The 19,310-nt window shown below is 46.0% G+C and overlaps 1 protein-coding gene across 2 annotated transcripts in view; it reads right to left on the reverse strand.

Moving 5' to 3' along the window:
* LOC143893914 (uncharacterized) overlaps positions 1-19,310 on the reverse strand; it is a 37,123-nt gene that overhangs the window by 12,437 nt on the left and 5,376 nt on the right. Inside the window, exons 2-13 of one of the 2 annotated variants that reach the window (XM_077399776.1) lie at positions 18,034-18,136; positions 16,924-17,120; positions 15,534-16,650; positions 14,186-14,439; positions 13,520-13,786; positions 12,919-13,095; positions 9,061-9,186; positions 7,581-7,808; positions 6,836-7,087; positions 4,591-4,721; positions 2,672-2,930; positions 424-2,580 (exon numbers count right to left, since the gene is read on the reverse strand). In XM_077399776.1, the coding sequence (XP_077255902.1) occupies positions 2,820-2,930; positions 4,591-4,721; positions 6,836-7,087; positions 7,581-7,808; positions 9,061-9,186; positions 12,919-13,095; positions 13,520-13,786; positions 14,186-14,439; positions 15,534-16,650; positions 16,924-17,120; positions 18,034-18,136 (2,963 nt within the window). In that variant the 3' untranslated portion in view covers positions 424-2,580; positions 2,672-2,819. Of the gene's footprint in view, positions 1-423; positions 2,581-2,671; positions 2,931-4,590; positions 4,722-6,835; positions 7,088-7,580; positions 7,809-9,060; positions 9,187-12,918; positions 13,096-13,519; positions 13,787-14,185; positions 14,440-15,533; positions 16,651-16,923; positions 17,121-18,033; positions 18,137-19,310 lie in introns of those variants that run through there. The other variant, XM_077399777.1, reaches the window with a different exon arrangement.

Here is a 19,310-nt window from a genome sequence, read left to right on the forward strand (position 1 = left end):
AGAGAGAGAGAGAGAGAGAGAGAGAGAGAGAGAGAGAGAGAGAGAGAGAGAGAGAGAGAGAGAGAGAGAGAGAGAGAGAGAGAGAGAATCCCCGCGCACGCGAACCGTCACGGCGCGGCGGGTGCGGCGCGCGCAACCGTTTTAATAAGCGATGTCAATAAAATATGCATTTGTTGTGCAGCGGCAACAACAATGCACGGCCGCGGCCGCGACGGTTCGCGCGGATCGTCCGGCGACTTTTTTTTGTAATATACATACGTACATGGGTATGTATACACGTATATTTAATACATAAATTTTATACATCTATATTAATATGTCGTACGACGACAATCGATCGTAACAATGATATGCGAGTGACGGTGTAGAGGAATATTAATAAATAGTAAACGAAATATCCATCTGTCTTTTGCGCTACCGCGGACATGGGGTTGGATCGCACACTGACGGGGATATAGTTTAGAAACACACGATAGAGAATTATATTATAAAAGTTTTCACAAGTATCTTATACATGTATAATTCTACGTAAAAACAAGATTATGTACATCGAGTTACGAAACCGTGCGAATTCGACGAGAAATTAATTTTTGTTAATAGAAGACGCAACGAATCATCTCCTTTAAACGCTACGCGATGTTTTCTCCTGTTAAATGCGACGCGATTCTCCGTTCAGCGTGGCGTAAAGTTACACGTGCGATCTGAGCTCATTTTACGGTGGTCCGCTTCTCCTTTACCCTTTTTGCGTTACGCTACGGATGTCTCGCGCGTCGTTTGATGGAAACGCAAAACCGCATCGGGCGCCGCGATTATTAAACGCGCCGGTCGCTACCAGCTTACATAACGAACACTATATTAATTGATCAATGATGCAAACCGGGATTGTTGGTTTCGCGCGCGCGCCTATTAATGAGAGCGTGCACAAACACATTTGCGTGTTTTCCGTATCTCTCCCGTCGGTCTCGAGACGTAAACAGTAACCGATAATTATTTGCGACAAAAGAAAAACCGACGGCGGTCTCGGTAATTGGGACGTTTTAAGAAAGCGGGATTTCTGTTGCCTGCAAATACGCGTTTCGCTTGTGCCGGAGCGTTGTAATTAGACGGCAGTTAATTATTCGTCGCGCCAACTCTGTAAACAGACCTCTCGCAACCGTACTTCGCGGGATTACTTTTCATTTCCCGCATTGCACCTCGAGAATTTGTTATTCGTCATTTAATATAAAAGCGGAGTTGTGAAAATGAGAGAAAAGAAAACAATAATATATTTCACAAGAAGGAGAGAGCAATGATTTTTGCAAAACATTCGACGAATTTATGAGTATGCTTTTGGTATTATAGTTAAAGGAAGTTCGAAGAAGTTTTTCAAGTACACTAGTTTTACCGTAAGAATATCATTGTCAATTAAAAATTACAATTATTCCATTCAGTCAGCGAAACACTGACAAATTAATTCAATAAACAAAATTGAACTAACAATGAGTTGTACGAAACAAAACAATATTATATGTATATCACATTGCTTGCTTTTTTATATGTGCCTCGACATTCGTATTGCGTAAGACATTTAAAAATTTTGCAATCTCAAGACCGAGCAACGAGAGAAAGCGATACTAACATTTGTATCTCTCTTTTTCTCTCTTTTTCTCCGTCCATTTATCTTTCTCTCCATCAATATCCCTAAACATTAGCCTTAAAGCGCGATAACTAATGCAACTTAACGCTGCACTGATAATCCGCGTCAGCTCGCTCGGAATATCGGTGCCCGCGTGTGATTTTGATGGCAACGCACGTTGATCCCCCATTGTGTCTGGCCTTGTCAGCGGGATGCACACATTCGGCGGGAATCTTGTCGCGAGCAAGAAATTCGGTGGCGGGTATACGCCTCCGTGCGCGAGACAGCCGCGTTAATTACCACGGAATATATTCGCGAGGAGCGCTCGTCACCTCGGAAGTTCATCGAGAGTTCGCATCGACGAGACGTCGGGCGCTAATCGGCCCCCGTTAATCTCTGTTCAACGTGCAGCGAGACTCGATAACGCGAATTTCGTCCCGTAAAGTGATTACTAACGCATTACGTAGCTGGTAGCTGGCATCATCTTTTCGCGATTGCCACGAAAATTGCGTCGACACGGTGATTAGGAGGAGAAGGCAGGAATGCGCGTTAGCGCGTTGATTAACAAACTCAAGGAGACTTCGCGCAAAAAGTTTTACAGAAATTTTACACGAGGTGCGAACGCGAATTTTACACAAGGTTTCCGCATTTCTACCTGGGAAATAAGTCCCACGTTCCCCCCCGTCTGCGCAAGACAATGATCTTCGTACAATGAATTGCTTCGTACACCAACGCTATACGAACTATCGTTACGTTTACTCTATCAAAAAGTGGCAGTCGATGGGAGTTCGATCGCATAAATCTAGCGGCTAATCGTTTACGTACTTCCATCCCCGTCCTAAAAATCTTCATTGGCGCCCAAGGTGTCGCGAGTACGCGAGGGGGAAGAGGACTGAGAAAGGGATGCACCGGTACGTGCGAAAGGATATATCCGTTCTCTTTCTCACTGTGTTCCCGCGTGTAACCTGCCGGACAAAACGGAACCCATTACGGGGCCTATGTAAGGAACGTCTCTGTGTGCCCGATTCCCGTATAACATTTCCATTTATATATTACCTTATCGTTATTCTCTTCCGCGTTGCTTCTTCCCTCTTCTCTCCGTCCGTTTCTCTCTCTCTCTTTCTCTCTTTATATCTCTCTTTTCGTCCCTTTCTTCTCGCTCTCTCGCATCCCTGATCCTTCCCCGTCGCACCTCTCCGGTCGTTTACTCCTGACGAAGGACCACGACGAAGACGCACTTGCTCGACCAACCGGCCTCGTCGCTCGCCTCGTACTCGATCCTGTGGCCGCCGACGTCGAAGCGACGACCCGGACTCTGCGGCAAGGTACGTAAGACGGAAAAATATCGTCGCCCTCGATAAATCGCGGTGACGCGCGACAATAAAAAGCAGAGAGGAGAGAGATGTGTGCGAAATTCGCCACCGACTTCCGGAAAGCTCAAGTGAAAATTACCCCTTCGGGTAGTGAGGTCGCGTGAGAATTTTTGGCACGAGCCGCGAGCGCTCGGGAATCTCGCTTCCTGGCGGATTTATTCCCAAAATCTCTCTCTATCTCTCTCTCTTCCTCGATTTTGCGGCGGGAAATTACACTTAACTAATTTTACGCTCGCGGTTTTCGTAGCTGCGGAATCGGGCTTTTGCTCGTCCGTACTATGCCGCACCAAAAATTTGCATTATTCATCAAAAAGCACGTTCTAGAATGGGATGTACAATACATATATATATATATATATGTATATATAATTGACGCGCGTCGACAAACAAGCTAATTAAAGCCAGCGAAACAGTACACACATTCCGATATATTCGCGCGTTAATTTCAGATCGGCGTTAATTAATCGGTCATTCGGCGCGCAGCGATTATCGCAATTTGGGAAGGAAATTGTAACGCGACGGGCGTGTTTTCGGTTATTAGAAAAACGTCCGTGATCGTTCATTTATTCGAGAACTTAATTTATATATCACGCGCCGGTATCTCTGTGCCGGCGAATTTCCGCTCGTTTATAAAACGGCAATCTCGATATATTACATCGGGGATAATACATATCGCATAATGGGCATTTTCACACTTGCGGAATATTAACGATTTGCTGAAAATCCCATCCCTCCCAATCCCACGCGATTTATTAAGCCCGCGTGTAACGCGATACCGTATATCGCCGGTATGCGTATCGAATGCACATACCGAATACGACAGCTTTTTATGATGCATAAACTTCGATTATCGAGATATCAACCAATTTTTGTTCGCGACCATGCCCCGAATACCCGAGATGGAAATCAAACGTATCAGATAACATTGATATTACTGGATAATTATGTAGACATCAGTTTATAGAACGTGCAATGCACACCGGAATGTCAATTATAATTATTCAGGCGTAATTACAATACCGCTGGAATTGTGCCCGAAACGAACCCGAGCGTTTCATTCATGTTTTCATGACGAGAGCGCGTTAACATAAATTTCACAGATCTGTAACTTATTGTTAGAGGTAAAGAATCGTATCTCCGTTGCAATGAATTTAGAGAAAACGAGGTTTAAAGTTTTAAATAGGGAAATGGTGTATTTTTTTTAGATATATAAAATAAAAGTAGCAACTTTTGATTTATTGAGTTTTTAATTAAATAATTTACTGACATGTTTAATAGTACAACTGCCAGTGACACGCTGCATCTGACCAAAATTAAGGCACTAAAATTTTCGATATACGACTTTAGAAAAACATTATCTCAGAAACTGGTAATAAGAGACATAAGACCCTTTACCATTATACAATTCAAGCTCCCGATATATTGAAAAGTGTATTATTACCCAGACAGCACAATGTCCAAAATCGGGGCATATAAGAAGTCTTAAAGACGTCTTACGTCCTGATTTTGGTCATTATGTTGTCTGGGTAACCATTTTGACCAAAACCGGACATACGATTCTTTATCTCTACGGTACATAGCGGTATATCCATGCCCTTTTACCTCATTGTTGCTGATCCGCGTCACCTTGACGTTATCCGCGAAGGTGGGCTCCGTCCACGTGATCGCCGTTCCATTTCTGCCGACGACCTCGATGTCCCCCGGACAGTCTTTGACTTTCGGTGCCTCGCCACCTAAGAGTCGGGGATTAGCAAGAATTGAAGCAACGGCGGACCTTCCGGCCGTGCTCGCGCCCGCGTTAAGCGAGGAAATTGCGGGCCGTGAGAAAACTCGCCTCTTCGCCGAATCGAATCGACAACGATGTCAGAAAGTTCGATTTCCGCAACGACGTCGAATGATGAATCGGCGACTTGGCGCAGTCGCGAGCGCGGGTTGAAGGACGGCAAAAGTGGAAGACCGAAGAAGAAGTCCGAAGGAGCGAGGTTCATTTATCGCTCGTCGCGCGTAGCGTGACGTTGGAGTCATAAAACGGGGGGAGTCGGGCGGAGGGGTGGAACGAGCTTAATTCAAGTTTTCCTGCTGCCGCGCGCCCCGCGCGCGCGCGTGTCCTCCCTCGTAAATACATTTCTCATTTCTGGACGAGAGGAAACAAATGAACGAAGGGGACGGGAGGAAGGGAATTATGCTCCTCTATAAGAGAAAGGGAGTATAATTTGATATTTTCTCTTTTCCGTCGTACACTCGTCGGTCTGGAAAAGCTTATTCGCGCGCCAAGTCCCCCGCTCGTTACGTTATATACGCAACGAAAAAAGAAATAGCGCAGTCGAGTTACGGACCGGTCCGCGGAATCCAGGCCAACGTTTTCCCCGAGAAAACTCGTTGGCCCGAGTGTCAGTGACGAAGCTCCGGAGTTTGCATTAAATTAGTTTCGTCAACTTACTTTTAGGCACACACAAATGAGAGTACACGCGAGTACTTTTATAAGATTTCGCGGAGCAACCCCCGAGTGCGATCCTCAGAATGCCGTCCCCACGCTCGGAATGCATGCGTTAAATCGTGCGCGAGGACTCACTCGAGGAGGTAAACAGCCGAGAATCGCGGATTGTTTCCATCGTTTTTACCAGCAGATTTATATTCACGAAATCCTAGAAATATTTCTGGACGTATACGTGTTGCAGGAAAACTGCATTTCTCCAACGTGACGCGTTTCATCTTGATGCAAAATCAAATTGGAATAGCGTCGTGCGGCGGGGAAGGGAGGGGGAGGGGCGAAGGGAGACAGCGAGGGTCTTTTTTACAAGTGCGGTAATAATTTACCAGTTTCTGCCGCGAGAAGTAGGTTTGCCCGGAATCATATAAGGATTTAACTCGCGGTGCAACGAGCTGCCGCGCGTATTTCGCTCACGTCCCGGCGGGATGCGTCAGGATAGACGAGAGGGGTGTAGAGGGTCCTAATATTCTTAAGACGCATCCAAAGGATCTCGACGCAACGGGCGACGTGGGGAACTTTTGACACGACGACGACGTTCGTTTACAAGGCAACGTAACAATTTGCCAACTCGCGTGTGCTACTCTCTCCCTCTTTTCGCGCGCGCGCGAATACCGAATTATCATCGCCCAAGAAACGGAAACGAGGGATGAGGAGAATATTTCAATCTCGCGCTGTTAATCAATGAGAAACTGCGAAGTTTCCGCGACGGGTAAATGATGTACGGCCCTCCATTCTGCGCGCTGTAGTTTATTTAAACATGTGTTCCTCCGATGGAATTAGCCTACGTGCTACCTCCCATCTCCGTCCGTTATCAATCAAGATTCGCAGGGGGGGTTCAAGAGACGTTTATCCACTATCTTCCGCAAAGTGCAATCTCTATAATCCGGATTAATTAATGCGGGAGCGTATCGCGGATCACCCGGGTGTAACTGACCCTATATAAGTGAACGACCATGTTTTCGGGGAGCTAATATTTGCCGGATGATTTAAACCAACGTTTAACCGGTAATTCGTTTCGGTAAATCGTTTGCGGTAATTTTTACAGCCGATTTCTCTCAAAACGAAGTTATTAGCAAATGTGCAAACAAGTTTTTGAATAACTGTACAAAAATCTCTCTGAAAACAAGAATGCCGGCGACGCGATAATTAACTTTGAGAACGTATATATACATACATGTAAATTGTCGGAACGGGGGGAAAAGATCGCGAGTGGGCAATTACAAATTAATAATTGCTATTTCTGCTGGCGATATAGAGGGTACGGTGATTATCACGAGCGCTCGAACGAGTATCGTCGTTAGCGGGGCTTATAGCCCCGTAATACGTCGTTAACACGCATCCGCGCAAATTAATTACCTTTGACGATAATGCGTAATACACAGCTGGCCTGCTTCTTCGATACCGGGTGTCGCGCGAAAAATGTGACCTCGTGCACGCCGGGCTCCAGATTGGCTTCGAGCCGCGTGCCCCAGGAAGGCTTCGATCGCACGTATCGGAACCAATCGAGATCCGTCGCCGGTTGATCGAAGGTCACGAACGCCTCGTCTCTGCCCGGCGGTAATTCGGCCACGACGTCCTTCGGGCACTCCAATCGAGGCTTGCTGTATCCTGTCGCGAGAAAAAGGACGATATTCCTCCGTCGATATACATATATATTGTGCCAATTTTTCACGCGACAACACACACAACAATGTTTCATTTCCTTTTTTAATGAAAAATACCTACTCCAAATTCTACATGAATAATATAATTTTATAAATACTCGTCACTAAATCGTCTAGTTGAGAATTTTTAAGTCCCGCCTGTCTCGTGAGGAAATATAAGATCTCTTCAGAACGCGCAAAAATAACTTCGAAGGCGCTTCAGAGATACTTGAAAAGTTTAATGAAACTTAAATATTTTTTGAGGACTCGTTGCTTTGCTGAAAATTCAATTGTCTATTAACATTAAAATATCTCGGATTATAGATGTCCGAATGCGTTAAACGAAACCAAGAAACGGGGGAGAAAGAAACCGAAGGTTTCCGGAAGGAAAACCGTTCTCGGTATTCCTCGCCGATATAAATCGGCTTTTTTTTCCAGAAAAAAACTTCCATACTCACTGACGCACTTTCCGTGCTGCGGTCCGTCCCAGGTGCCGTCGGATCGACAGGTCAACTCGTACTCACCGCGAAGCTGATACCCACGGGGGCACTTGAGGAAGCACCTCGTGCTGGGTCGATTGGGCACTTTTCGCCTGTCGCGCCACAACTTGGACGTAGCTGATCGGGAGCATATCAAGTAGCCGCGATCGACCGGATTTAACGGCAGGCACGCGATACTATTTATGTCTGGAAGATGAAGATTATACAGTCCGGGATTATAATCCGTGCGTCGTAACGCAGAAACTCGAGGAACCACCGAAAGGAAACAAGATAATGCTCGTTATGAATTTTTTTTCACTCACTAGACCTCAAACATTTTAAGTTTTTTTTTTTTAATTCATGATTCATTGACAGATATTATTTCAGACTAACGTGCATTTCCATCTCAATGTAGATTAATTTTTTAATCTCGATTTAACTTACTTTTTATCTTTTTTTCTATAGTTTTGAGAGAAAGTTGGAAAAAGATAAAATAAGTTAAACCGAGATTAAAATTAATCTACATCGGTAGAAATAAACATAAGTATTGAATTTCGATCGAGTTATCCGTATCCAATTTACATCGATCTCCCGATGAGATGTTATTTGCATCAATTTCCGCGGGAATACCTCCTTTTCCTTTGACGCAGCATTACGTCGTCCCTTGCGGGGCCCGCGGGGATAAATAAACGATTTTGTGGCTATTCGTTGGTGGGCAGATATCGATTGTGTTCGCGCAACTAGCGAGCAAAACCCGCCTCGAACCGACAGCGTGCGTCAATGGCGAGCCTAGCATTTCACGTACGGCTCATAAAGCTCGCGCGGGCTCGGCGCGTAATCTATGTATGTAACGCGCGCGCGTTCAAAGCGGGAACCCTCCGCATCGACGCGATATTATGTCAGCCACGACAGCCGCGCGAGGCTTCCACGTATCAAATACGATATGTAACGTATGTATATATACATAAGACAGGAATTACAGATGCCAATGTCGGCAGAGGGGAAGGACCTATCGCGGCTGTGACGCGTCCTGCTGGAAGTCGCTCCTGCGTGACAGCTTTGCATAAATGCTACCCCTTGCTGGCGGATGCGCCGTGACTACCCGGGTACCGATGCACGTTCCCCACCCTCCCACTCCCATTTCCCGTAAACGCACACGGCTTATTCGAAATTCACCAAAGTTACACATAATTGAAAACGTTAAAAAGTTTACGACAAAGAGGCGGGTTGGCGTTGAGCGTTCAACTTTATCCTGCGCGGAGCGGCCACGTTAAAATCGCTCGACTAAGGGAAGCGTAACGAGCACACCCCGCGTAGGTATGTACGTCGCGTTCGCTCGTCGCATTCATCCGTCGCGTTCCGATCGTCCGGTGCCGTACCGGAGCGCGGCGGGGATGAGAGCACGTCCCGCGCGAAATGAACGAGGGCGCGGAAAAGTGATTTGTCAAGGAGCACGTACCTACGCAGGATTTCCCGTCGGATGACAGGGCTTTCTCGTCCCCGTCGCAGGCGCAGAAGAAGCTGCCGTCGGTGTTCTCGCACACCTCGCTGCAACTACCGTTGTCAGCCGCGCACTCGTCGATATCTATAAACACAAAAGCCCAAATGCAATTTGCGTCCTTTTTACTGCATCGATCGATTAATTTCTTGCGCCTGAGAGTATTGAAGAGGAAAATAAATATTTCAATGTACATCAATTAATATTATTAGGCACGAAAGATACCCAGCCCGACCATATATTGACGCACGTTTCCTCTTTACCTAATTATCATAAACGGTCATGAGTCACTTAATATACATATTTCATGCCAAAATATATCGGAAATATAAAATTTTAGTAATTGCCTCTTTATAACTTTGCTCTATTTGAGCTCGGTGAATTTTCATAAATTACAATTAATATTCTATATAATTAACACGGATGATGTATCCTTTTAATTAATAGTTACATCAAAGCGAAATTATCCAAAAATGAATGTTTTGTACGAAATATTTTGTTATCGATTATATATCAATATTACATTGTATCTCTCGTTATTTCTCAGACTTAATCACTTTTCATTTAGAAGTCATTCACGTCATGTTGTTGCGATACACATCCCGCAATTGATTAGGAGGCTGTATAAATGATCTCGTAGACGCGAGTTATCTTTAATCTAAGATCGGCTCGGCGTAGTCACGCCTTCGGGCGAGAGCGTCACGACTGTCAAACGATCCGTCTCTTTAAACGAATCGGACGCGGGCGGCGATCGTTCGCCACATTCGTTTCGTCGAGACGAACGTTATACAAGGCTCCTTTCATTCGCGCCGTAATGACCGCTTCACCGGCGATCTCTCGCGTTCTTTGGCCCTCGATCTGTCTTTCAATCGTCGGCGAGATTACGTTAAATTGACCGAAGTGGTCGGAGTCGCTATTGCCCGGAGCACTCTCAATGATAGCCGAGAGCACTCGACTTTCGCTGGGCTTTCACGGCTTATAAATCTGCGCGCGGAAACGCATACAGGGTGTCCCGTATAATCCCGGCTCTCAATCCTGTGTAGCAACAAACTCGGAGATCGGCCCTTCTCTCCGTTTCCTGATTAATCAAAAAAACCGAGACTTTTACGGGTGGCCGCCGTATAAAACTAATCGTATTCGCCGCTAAGTGAAGTTCGTCATCGTTTATCACCGTACAATTTTTATCCCCCGCTCCTCCGTTTTAATCCCCACATTTTGCGCCGCGATAAATCTTCCAATATTCTTTCCCCGTATATATGAAAACACGAGCAAGAATACGCGACTCATTTATTTATTCGGGAAGAGCATCGTGTGGCCCGCAAGAACTCGCGCCCGATGCGACGGGCAGGATCTGCAGCCCGCACCGAGACCGGAACGCTGAGCAAGAATTTCTTTCATCGGCGTTCCAGTTTCTCCCCGAGAAATCCACCCGAGCGTTCTTTTAGCCGGGCACACCCTTCTTCTCGCGCACACGCCGGAGATTGTAAGATTATCGCGATAGTCTATTTTTCGCCGGTATATACATAAACGGTACGCGCGCGTCTCTCTCGCCTTTTGCGGGAGCGAAATTAGAATTTCGCTTTGACGCCAGGCCGGAATACCGGGGGATTCTCATAAACGTGACATTTCGCAGGGATCCGCGCGTGTATTTACGGTTCTTTTATCTCCCTCACGAGGGAGGAGGGAAGCACGAAACGTGTCGTTTCTTGTTTTAAAAGGAGGGACTCTAATACTCTCGCCTATCGTTAAGACGGATATCCTTACATCGTCCGCGAACGCGCGGATTCTCGTATAGCCGACGCATTTCCGCCTCGGGAGGGCGACTCGTAATGTCAATCATTTATAAAATCCCGTTCGCGTAAAACTTTCCTTCACCCCCCGAGGCTATTTAACGACCGAGGTTGTACGTGGAAAAAGAATAAGGCGGAAATGGATTGAATTTCCCTGGAATAAGATTCGCAAACCGCGACCGTCTGTCACGTTGTATCAAACGAGCCGTAATGTTTCCGGTATTGACCACCGCATCAATTGTAATTGAAGGATTTACGCCCCGGGATTGGATTGCCAGTTTACGAACCTCGGCGTGTGTCGCTGGCCGTATCGGGAAGAGAGCATCTCTTCAACCATTGTTGCAATGTGTACTTGGAGAAAGAAAATATCGGACTCTGGACATCCTGTAAATGTGCGCCGGGTATCGATACGCCTCCTCGTTTAGATCGTCAATTAATCAAACGCGCTACACACGAGTTATCTGCGATAACAAAAGTTTCGCGCACACATATTACGAAAAGCTTTTATTATATATTATCATGACAAATATACGCGCGCGCGAGTATGAGGAATCCACGGAAGCGTATTTCGTATAAAATGCCGATAAAAGCGCCGCGTTTTTCCGAGAACGCGCTTGTGCGCGTCGGCAAAACGGATTGCAGTAGGGACTGCATTTTGTGCGAGCCGTTCCGAGATATTCGAAGGTATCGGGGGAGAAACTCGCGGGACTCCTAAGAAGGTTACTCTCCCGAGGAATGCACGATTGGCGGAAAAGAAAAGGCTCTCTCTTTCTTTTTCTCTCTCTCTTCTTCTTCTCTCTCTCTCTCTCTCTCTCCATCCGAAAGTAACCGATGGTGATATAGGTATCGTCCTTGCGGGGCTGTGGGGTTACGATTCGACAGTACTTCGTTCGCCGTCTCGCGGAAAAAGGAGAGAAAGAGAGAGAGAGAGAGAGAGAGAGAGAGAGAGAGAGAGAGGCAACTCGGATTTCCTCAAGGAAATACTGGAACTGCCCCGTGCTCTTTCGTCGGAATCGTACGGGAGAATTGTCCGAGTAGTTCGCGATCGAAGAAACTTAAACGACGCGAGCTTTGCGCGAAACGAAATATCCGCCCGCCACGACAAAAAATATTACGGAATGGTGTCAATCGCCAAGATCGAGAAGAATTCACGATTTTACAAGTGAAAGCTGAGAAGTAAAAAATAAAAAATAAGGAAGACATAACGAAAGAATTAACCCTTAGAGGCTTTAGATCCATATATGGACCTAGAATCGATTTCAACGCTCATTCGCATATTGTTAGAAAATTAATGTTTTTGAACAATAAGGACAATTCATTATTAATTATTAGCAATTTTTCTAATTCTATTATATTTTTCAATTTTTTCTACCCCTATATTATATATATATATATATATCTCATATATAATGTTTTAAAATTTAGTTGATTACTCCCCCAGAGTTATACGCGATCAAAGTTGTAGTGAAGTATATAGCCTTTAAGAGTTAAAAGGATGTATATAAATGCGGATTATAAATTATTTTGAGAAGAAACGCTTATGGGGAATAATGGTTTCTGAGAAAGTTTTCGTGTACGCGTCGCGGAAGGTCACATCTCCATTCCTAACGGTAACACGATGCTCTCCCGACTTATTAACGAGAACTTATTAGCTTAACTCCTGACTTGAGCAGCCGTCCTAACACGTGCAAATTTGCAAAGTGGATTCATCCGCGCGCTATAATTCGTGCGCGTAGCTGCATCGTCTAACAATAAACTCGGGGATGCAGTCAGACGTGAGGTGAGTCCCGTTGAAATTATATTGCCAAAATCTCGTTTTGACATTTTGTCGAGAATTTATTTTTAAAAATATATAATATAAGAATTATCCTTCAACGCTGCGCCTGACTATCGGACACAAGTCGTCGCGGTTGGAACGGCAGTTAATCTGAGCGTCGCATAAATTAACACGCCGACAAGATGAATGTTCCCCCCCCCCCCTTATATTCTTGAGGACGAAAATCGGAGAATTTTCCATTATCTGACTCACCGATGCACCCGTGGGAAGTCTTCTCGTAGCCCGGCAGGCAAGTGATGGACAGGCTGTCCAAGATCGGCTGATCCTTCAGCTCCATAGGTTGCGCGCATCGATAGGAGCCCGGGGTGTTAATGCACCCGTAGCGACACAGCTCCGTCTGAAGATCCGGCACCGAGCATTCGTCCACGTCTGCGGGAAATGATCGCCATTTGTCAAGCGTCTCCGATACGTTCCCTACGAATAGAAAGCGTCGCGCCGAGCGAGAGATTCCCGCGAATGCTCCGCAAAATCTGGCCTAAGTGCGGTTCAGCGCGGGTTGAGATTCATCGCAAAAATTCAATCGCGTCAGTCTTGCGTGAAATACAGCGTCTCGAGTTAATAGGTCCGCTCTATCTAGCTAAACTCTTTACGCACGGTTCGTCTCTTTTCTCCTCTTTTCTCCAATGCGAGAAGAAAAAAAAGGAAAGATGAACCGTGTGCAAGAAGTTCAGCTAAAAAGAACAGTCCTAATGTCTCGAGGAGCTATAAACCCGAAAAGGAAGCAATGTCGAATTGCAAAGTCGAAGTTTACGAGCGAAGTTTTAATCGATCGTCGACCGATCCAATTGTTCACCTTGGCACGTTTTCCAGTCGTCCTCGAGCATGAAGCCGTCGGGGCACAGGCAAAACACCCGGCCCATCGTGGACAGACACGTGTGGGAGCATCCGGCGTTGTTAACGCTGCACGGACCCGTGTGCCTGTCACGCTCGCACGTGTGATTGTCGGCGGCCAGCGACGCGTCTTGCAAGCCCTCGCAGGAGCACTCGTACCCTCCTACGAGATTTCGACAGGTGTCCTGGCAGGGACCGTGACCGTTGTTCGGTAAACACTCGTTGATGTCTGCACAATAAACGTCGGGCAACGTTTAATCCGCCGCCTGCCGCGCGTTTTGCTCCGCGCAGAGGAGCGTAATTAATTAACTCCGCGAGATACTTTGATGATGTTTGAACAAGACAATTACTACTCCAGGATCGCTTTAACTGCGATAAACAGATGGCGTTTGCGCGAGGGAAATGAGATATCGAGGTAAGGATTCGAAATGAAAACCAAGCTGAAAGTAAAAACATATAAAATGTGTAAGTATATTTTGAGTCAGGCTTGTACAGACTGAAATAAAAGCTTGACGTGAAATAAAAACTTGGCGCTCTGCGCGTGGAGGGAGTTCGCGCATAAAAATATATGCGCGAAAATAGCGTCCATTAATGATAATTGCTATACGTATGGCGAAATCGTGCTCACCGACGCATTTGCGGCCGTCCAATCTGAATCCCTCGTAGCAGGAACAGACGGGACGCCCGTTAATTTCGTTGCAAACGTGCTCGCAGGATGCCTCGGCGCATACGCCGTTCGGGTTTTGCTCGATCTCGCACTTTGGCACCTGTCCGACCCACTGACGATTCCTGCAGAGTAATCGGCTCGCGGAGGATACCATACGGTAGCCCGGCACACACTCGTAATCGGCTTCCAAATACTCGTGCCCCGGGGTCGAGGACCTTTGTAATTGTGACGCGAACGCCGGCGAGTTATTTTTACGATGAAATTCTATTTTCTCAGGTAGGATATCTGTGGCATTAGCGCTAAATGGGAATCGGGATATATTTTGACTTTAATTTGAAAGCGCGCATCATCATGGGAGGGAAGGCTTTGCTGGCCGTTTCTCCGGATTTGGAACAAATTAATTTTTGTCAGTAAATTCTCGTTGACCGTCAATATTAGATGTTTATCAATTAAATGAGATATGTGTTCGCTTTAGTTGATTGACATTTTAATTAAATAGAAACCGATTTGAGAATTTGATTATTGAAATGTTAATGTCGTTCAGTCGTTTCCGAAAATACCTCTCGTACATGGTTTATGCTAGCTACTTTTGTAATCGTTATTTTGAATAGATCGGACATATTAAATATTAAATTATGGATGAAAATATATATACAAGATAGAAGAGTACCTTACATATTTGATTATTTATTCTCATTTAAAAGTGTCACGAAGAAAAATTATACTGTCACATTTTGAAATCGAATTAAATTCGTCTAAGTTTTTATCCAATCACTTCTATTATTCGTTAATTAATGAAACATACATCTATTATGCTTTATCGACATTTTGATCTAAGTCTATTTGTGAAAAAAAAATCGATTATTAAAATTAACGTCTTGCGTCACAGGAGATACTTCGTACACAATTCAGCTAGCGAACGTAAATCCAATTGACTCCGTTGAATCTCGGCTCCAAGATTATACCGAACATTGGATTACAGATGATAAAAGACAGGAGGGTGCTTACTTTACATATTTGATCGCTGCATCTTCATCTAAAAGTGTCACGGAACAAAATTTCGCTATCGTCTTTAGACGTTTTTTATACTTTTTATTAACTAACGGAATATACCTTATTTTGATTTGTTTCGATCGAAGAGAGGTTTGATTTGAAGAGACGACTTCGGAGAGTCGTGATTAAAATTAACGATTGCACCGGGAGACACTTCGCGCATGGCTTATGCTCCATAGCGTTCGCGTAAATCGTTTACACCGGGATTAATACCGAGCATTGAATTATGGATGATAGAAGGTAGGAGAGCACTTACTTTACATATTTGATCAGCGCGTGGCGAGATAGAGGCGCCGGCAGGAACGTCCCGTTTATGCAAGATAAGTCCCCTTTCGTGCCGCCGTCGTTCTGCAACGTTCCCGTTACGCCGGTGACTTCCGCGTTTCCGTCGCCGGTCTCCTCGACGCTCTCCTCGGAATTAATTATCGGCTTCCTCGGCGGGTGTGTGCCGGAAGCGCGACGGATCGGCAGCTCGTCGTAGCGCGGCAACGACAACGGCTTCAGCCGCGACGTCATATACGCGTTGTAGTCCTTCAGGGTCCTCTCCAGCACCTCGTTCTCGAGATCCAGAATCGGCAGGTCCTCCTCGGTCCTCGAGTAGCCCAGCATCTTCTCGGCGTCGTAATGCGAGCTCCCGAAATCGATTTTACCCTCCCGCGCCGCGCTCGAATCCGCGCCCCGTCCGACCGATTTCTTCGGGGCGATATCGAAGATACCGTCATCCAAGATCGAGGGATCCTTCAGGGCGGATTTGGAGATCTCCATTTCGAGCTGCTTGGAGAATTCCCTCTCCACCGTGTCGGCCGCGTAGACACCGCGACGCGGCGTCGTCCTTATCAGCCTGCTCGTCGTCTCGAGTGTCGGACGACGTTGAAGACTCGACGACGTCGTCGTCGTGTCGGTGGCCTCCGTCAGCGAGGCGCGATCGACGGCGACGCTCGACGAGTTCTCGATCGCCGGCTCGGACGTGTTAATCCCGGCGATGTCGAGTTTTTCAGGGATACGTCCGCTCAGGCCGTCGTGCGTCTTTCTCTTGCGCTTCGACGATCGTCGCGCGACGTCCTGCCGCCTGTTGTTCCGCCGCGTGCTCTTCCCGCTTCTGTCTCGCTCCTTCCGGTCCTTCTTTTTCCGCTTTCGTCGTTCCGCGCGGGACTTTCGCGCCTCCCGATTCCTCGGCCGCGACTTCGAGAAGGGGTCGTTTCTCTTCCGTGGCGATCGATCCCGCTTGCTTATCTCGTTCTCGCGACTGTCCTCGGTGATGTCGTGCACGCGATCCTTGACACCGGCACCCGCCAGTCCCTCCTTGCTCTTACGACGCTTTTTGCGCGTTCGACTGCCGAAGTTGCCCTCTTGCTGCTTATTGCTCGGGGTCGCTGTCGAACAGATAGCGAAGGTAGATCTTCAAAAACATGTCGATCGGATACTGGGCGTACGTGAGCGATTAATAATCGACGAAATTTTTGCCATCCGAGCTTGACACGATACGGAAACAAGTGTTTACGTTGACATATGGAAAATTTCCGGAATAACATGATTCGCTTTAGAAAACGGATATCGTATCTCGCTCCCGCGAGCATTTTCACCTTGCCGCGGTCCGATTTACCGGGGATATACGTTAACATTAGGGAGACGACAATTTTACTTACTGACATTTACGTCTCGCCGAGGCGGAATTTTCGCACCATTTTCTGACAAAAGGAGGTGTTTGTCCTCGCGTTCATCGCCGCGGGCCTCCGCTTTCGCTTCCGCTTCCGTCTCCTCCTGCTTCTTGATAATGCCTCGCGACGAGAGCGTCCTTCTGTTTTCCTTGAGAGCCTCCATTCCCTCAAAAGATGCGTCCCGGCTGGCAGATAACAACAGTTCTAACCATCTTTGCTCTCGCAAAAAACAAAGGATCCAGGGAGACGCTGCTTAGTCTACTAAATAAATTATCGAAAGAACAAAGAGGACCTTGTCGCGCAATTTCAACGTTTCTAGACTAAAAGATCACTTAAATTAGAATTTATTCCAAGAGAAGCCAAGGTATTTTTATATTTATGTAAATTCCTACGGCTTACTTGTTTAAAAAGAAGAAAAATAATAGGACATTGGACATATGTATGAGAACATAGCGTGGATATAAATGTAAGCTGCACATATAAGTGAAGAAAAGAATACCATAAGCGATCCAATCTTTTCCTGCATTCCGTCCTTAATGTTACATGATTAATTGTCGATCAATCGATAGTATTTTGAAACGGCACTTCTTTGACGCTGTCATTTCGACAAATCTTTGCGATCTACACCGTTAAATTCATAGTGTCAAATTATATTCAATTTGAGCCATTTTCAAACATTCCTATTGTCAATCATTCGCCACTGCTCCTACTCAATATATCGTTAATTTAACTAAAACAATGTTAATTTAACTGAACTAATAGAGTTAAAATAATAAATTTCGACATACATAATAATTAAAAAATAACGAAACGTTATTCAACTAGAAATATTGGTTTAAATTTCACCCTCTAATATTTAACATTGTATAATTGCAGCGTAATTTTATTAAAGAGTCTCCTGTGTGATATCCGACCGGATACGCAGTTTTATACGACAAAGCACATGTCATTGCGAATCGAATAAATCCACCCGCGTGAAGAGCCTCGTTTCTCGCATTTCCCGCATCGCGTTACATCCGGTAGATAGGTTCGACGAAGAGCGAGGTAGCTTTTACCGCTTCGAGCAGGAGATCGTCGATACGCGCGGCGATACTTTACCTATACTGCCGATGGGTTCCCAAAGTGTGCGAACCGTCGCCGGAACGATCCGATCCCATCCTGTCTCCGGACGTGCCGCGTGCCCCGACATTTTGGCAGAACCCTGCAAACACGAGCAAACTTAAGAGAGCGGGCTCGATTGGCCGTGGCAGGAAAATAAGGGTGAGCTAGACTGAAGAGGGAAGGGTTGGGCAAAGGGTCGTTCTTCCCGCGGCTGTGCATCTCCGCGGGCGATGCAGGCAGCGAAGCGAAAATGCGGAAGTTCTATTGTGAAGTTTGTCGCGGAGCCTCGCGTGCACACTTGTGCCGCACGAGTTCGGTCGAAACTTGGGCTGGTTACCGCAATGAAACTACGCCACGCGGAACCGCGGAAGTCATCGGTCCCCGCCCGTGTCATTTCGCTCCGTCGAGCGAGAACCGTCCGCCGCGCCGCGCCGTCGATATGGAAATTCTTTAATGCGCGAAGAATAACGGCGATAAAATCGAGTTGATGGGAATGAACGGAAGGACGGGCGAGAAATATCTTAATTTCTCGGAGAATGTGCCTCGGACGTCTGCGAGACGCCTCTCAAATTTTTTTTTTTTTTCGACGTTCGAGAATGCAACCGGCGCCGCTGAATGCGAGGAACCTTTTATTACGAAACTCTTTTCGGAGAGTAAGCGCACGCCGCGCCGGGAAGTAATTTCAAGTGATAACATCTCGTCCGTGTTCCCCTTTTAGAAATTTTCCCTCAATGAACTCGCGATTTTTCCACTCGCGAGGCGTAATATGGATTTCAGCGCGCTAGCTAACGAAGGGGATGCTTATGGGATGCCCGGTAAAAGTTTCACGGTAGATTATACTCGAAACTTTTTACGAGGCCCTCGATTCGAGAAGAGGCGGGACCGGCCGCCGCATTTTCCCTCGCCGCGTTGCTCGAAGAAAGCTCGTCGAGAGAAGCATCCTCGACTCTAATCTAGGCGATATCAAGTGGCAATTGGTATTATAATCCAGCGATAATCGACTTTCTCCGTTGTTACCGCTGTATCCGAAATCGTTAACGAACGCAAGTACCCGCCCGAGAGATATCTCATCGAAGGAGATATTATTTTGCAGAGAGATTTTGTGTCTACATCTAAATAATATATAGGCATATACGTCAGATTAAATTTGGGTATGTAATTTATATTATTAGATTTATAATTAATTAGATTCATAATACAGAAAAAAAACTTTAGATATATCATTAAATATAAGTTTTACGTGTGTATATATATATTTCTGATTCAAATGTTTT

This window comes from Temnothorax americanus, unplaced genomic scaffold, assembly GCF_048541705.1.
Source record: "Temnothorax americanus isolate GAGA-0224 unplaced genomic scaffold, ASM4854170v1 Scaffold13, whole genome shotgun sequence".
Classification (NCBI taxonomy): Eukaryota; Metazoa; Arthropoda; class Insecta; order Hymenoptera; family Formicidae; genus Temnothorax; species Temnothorax americanus.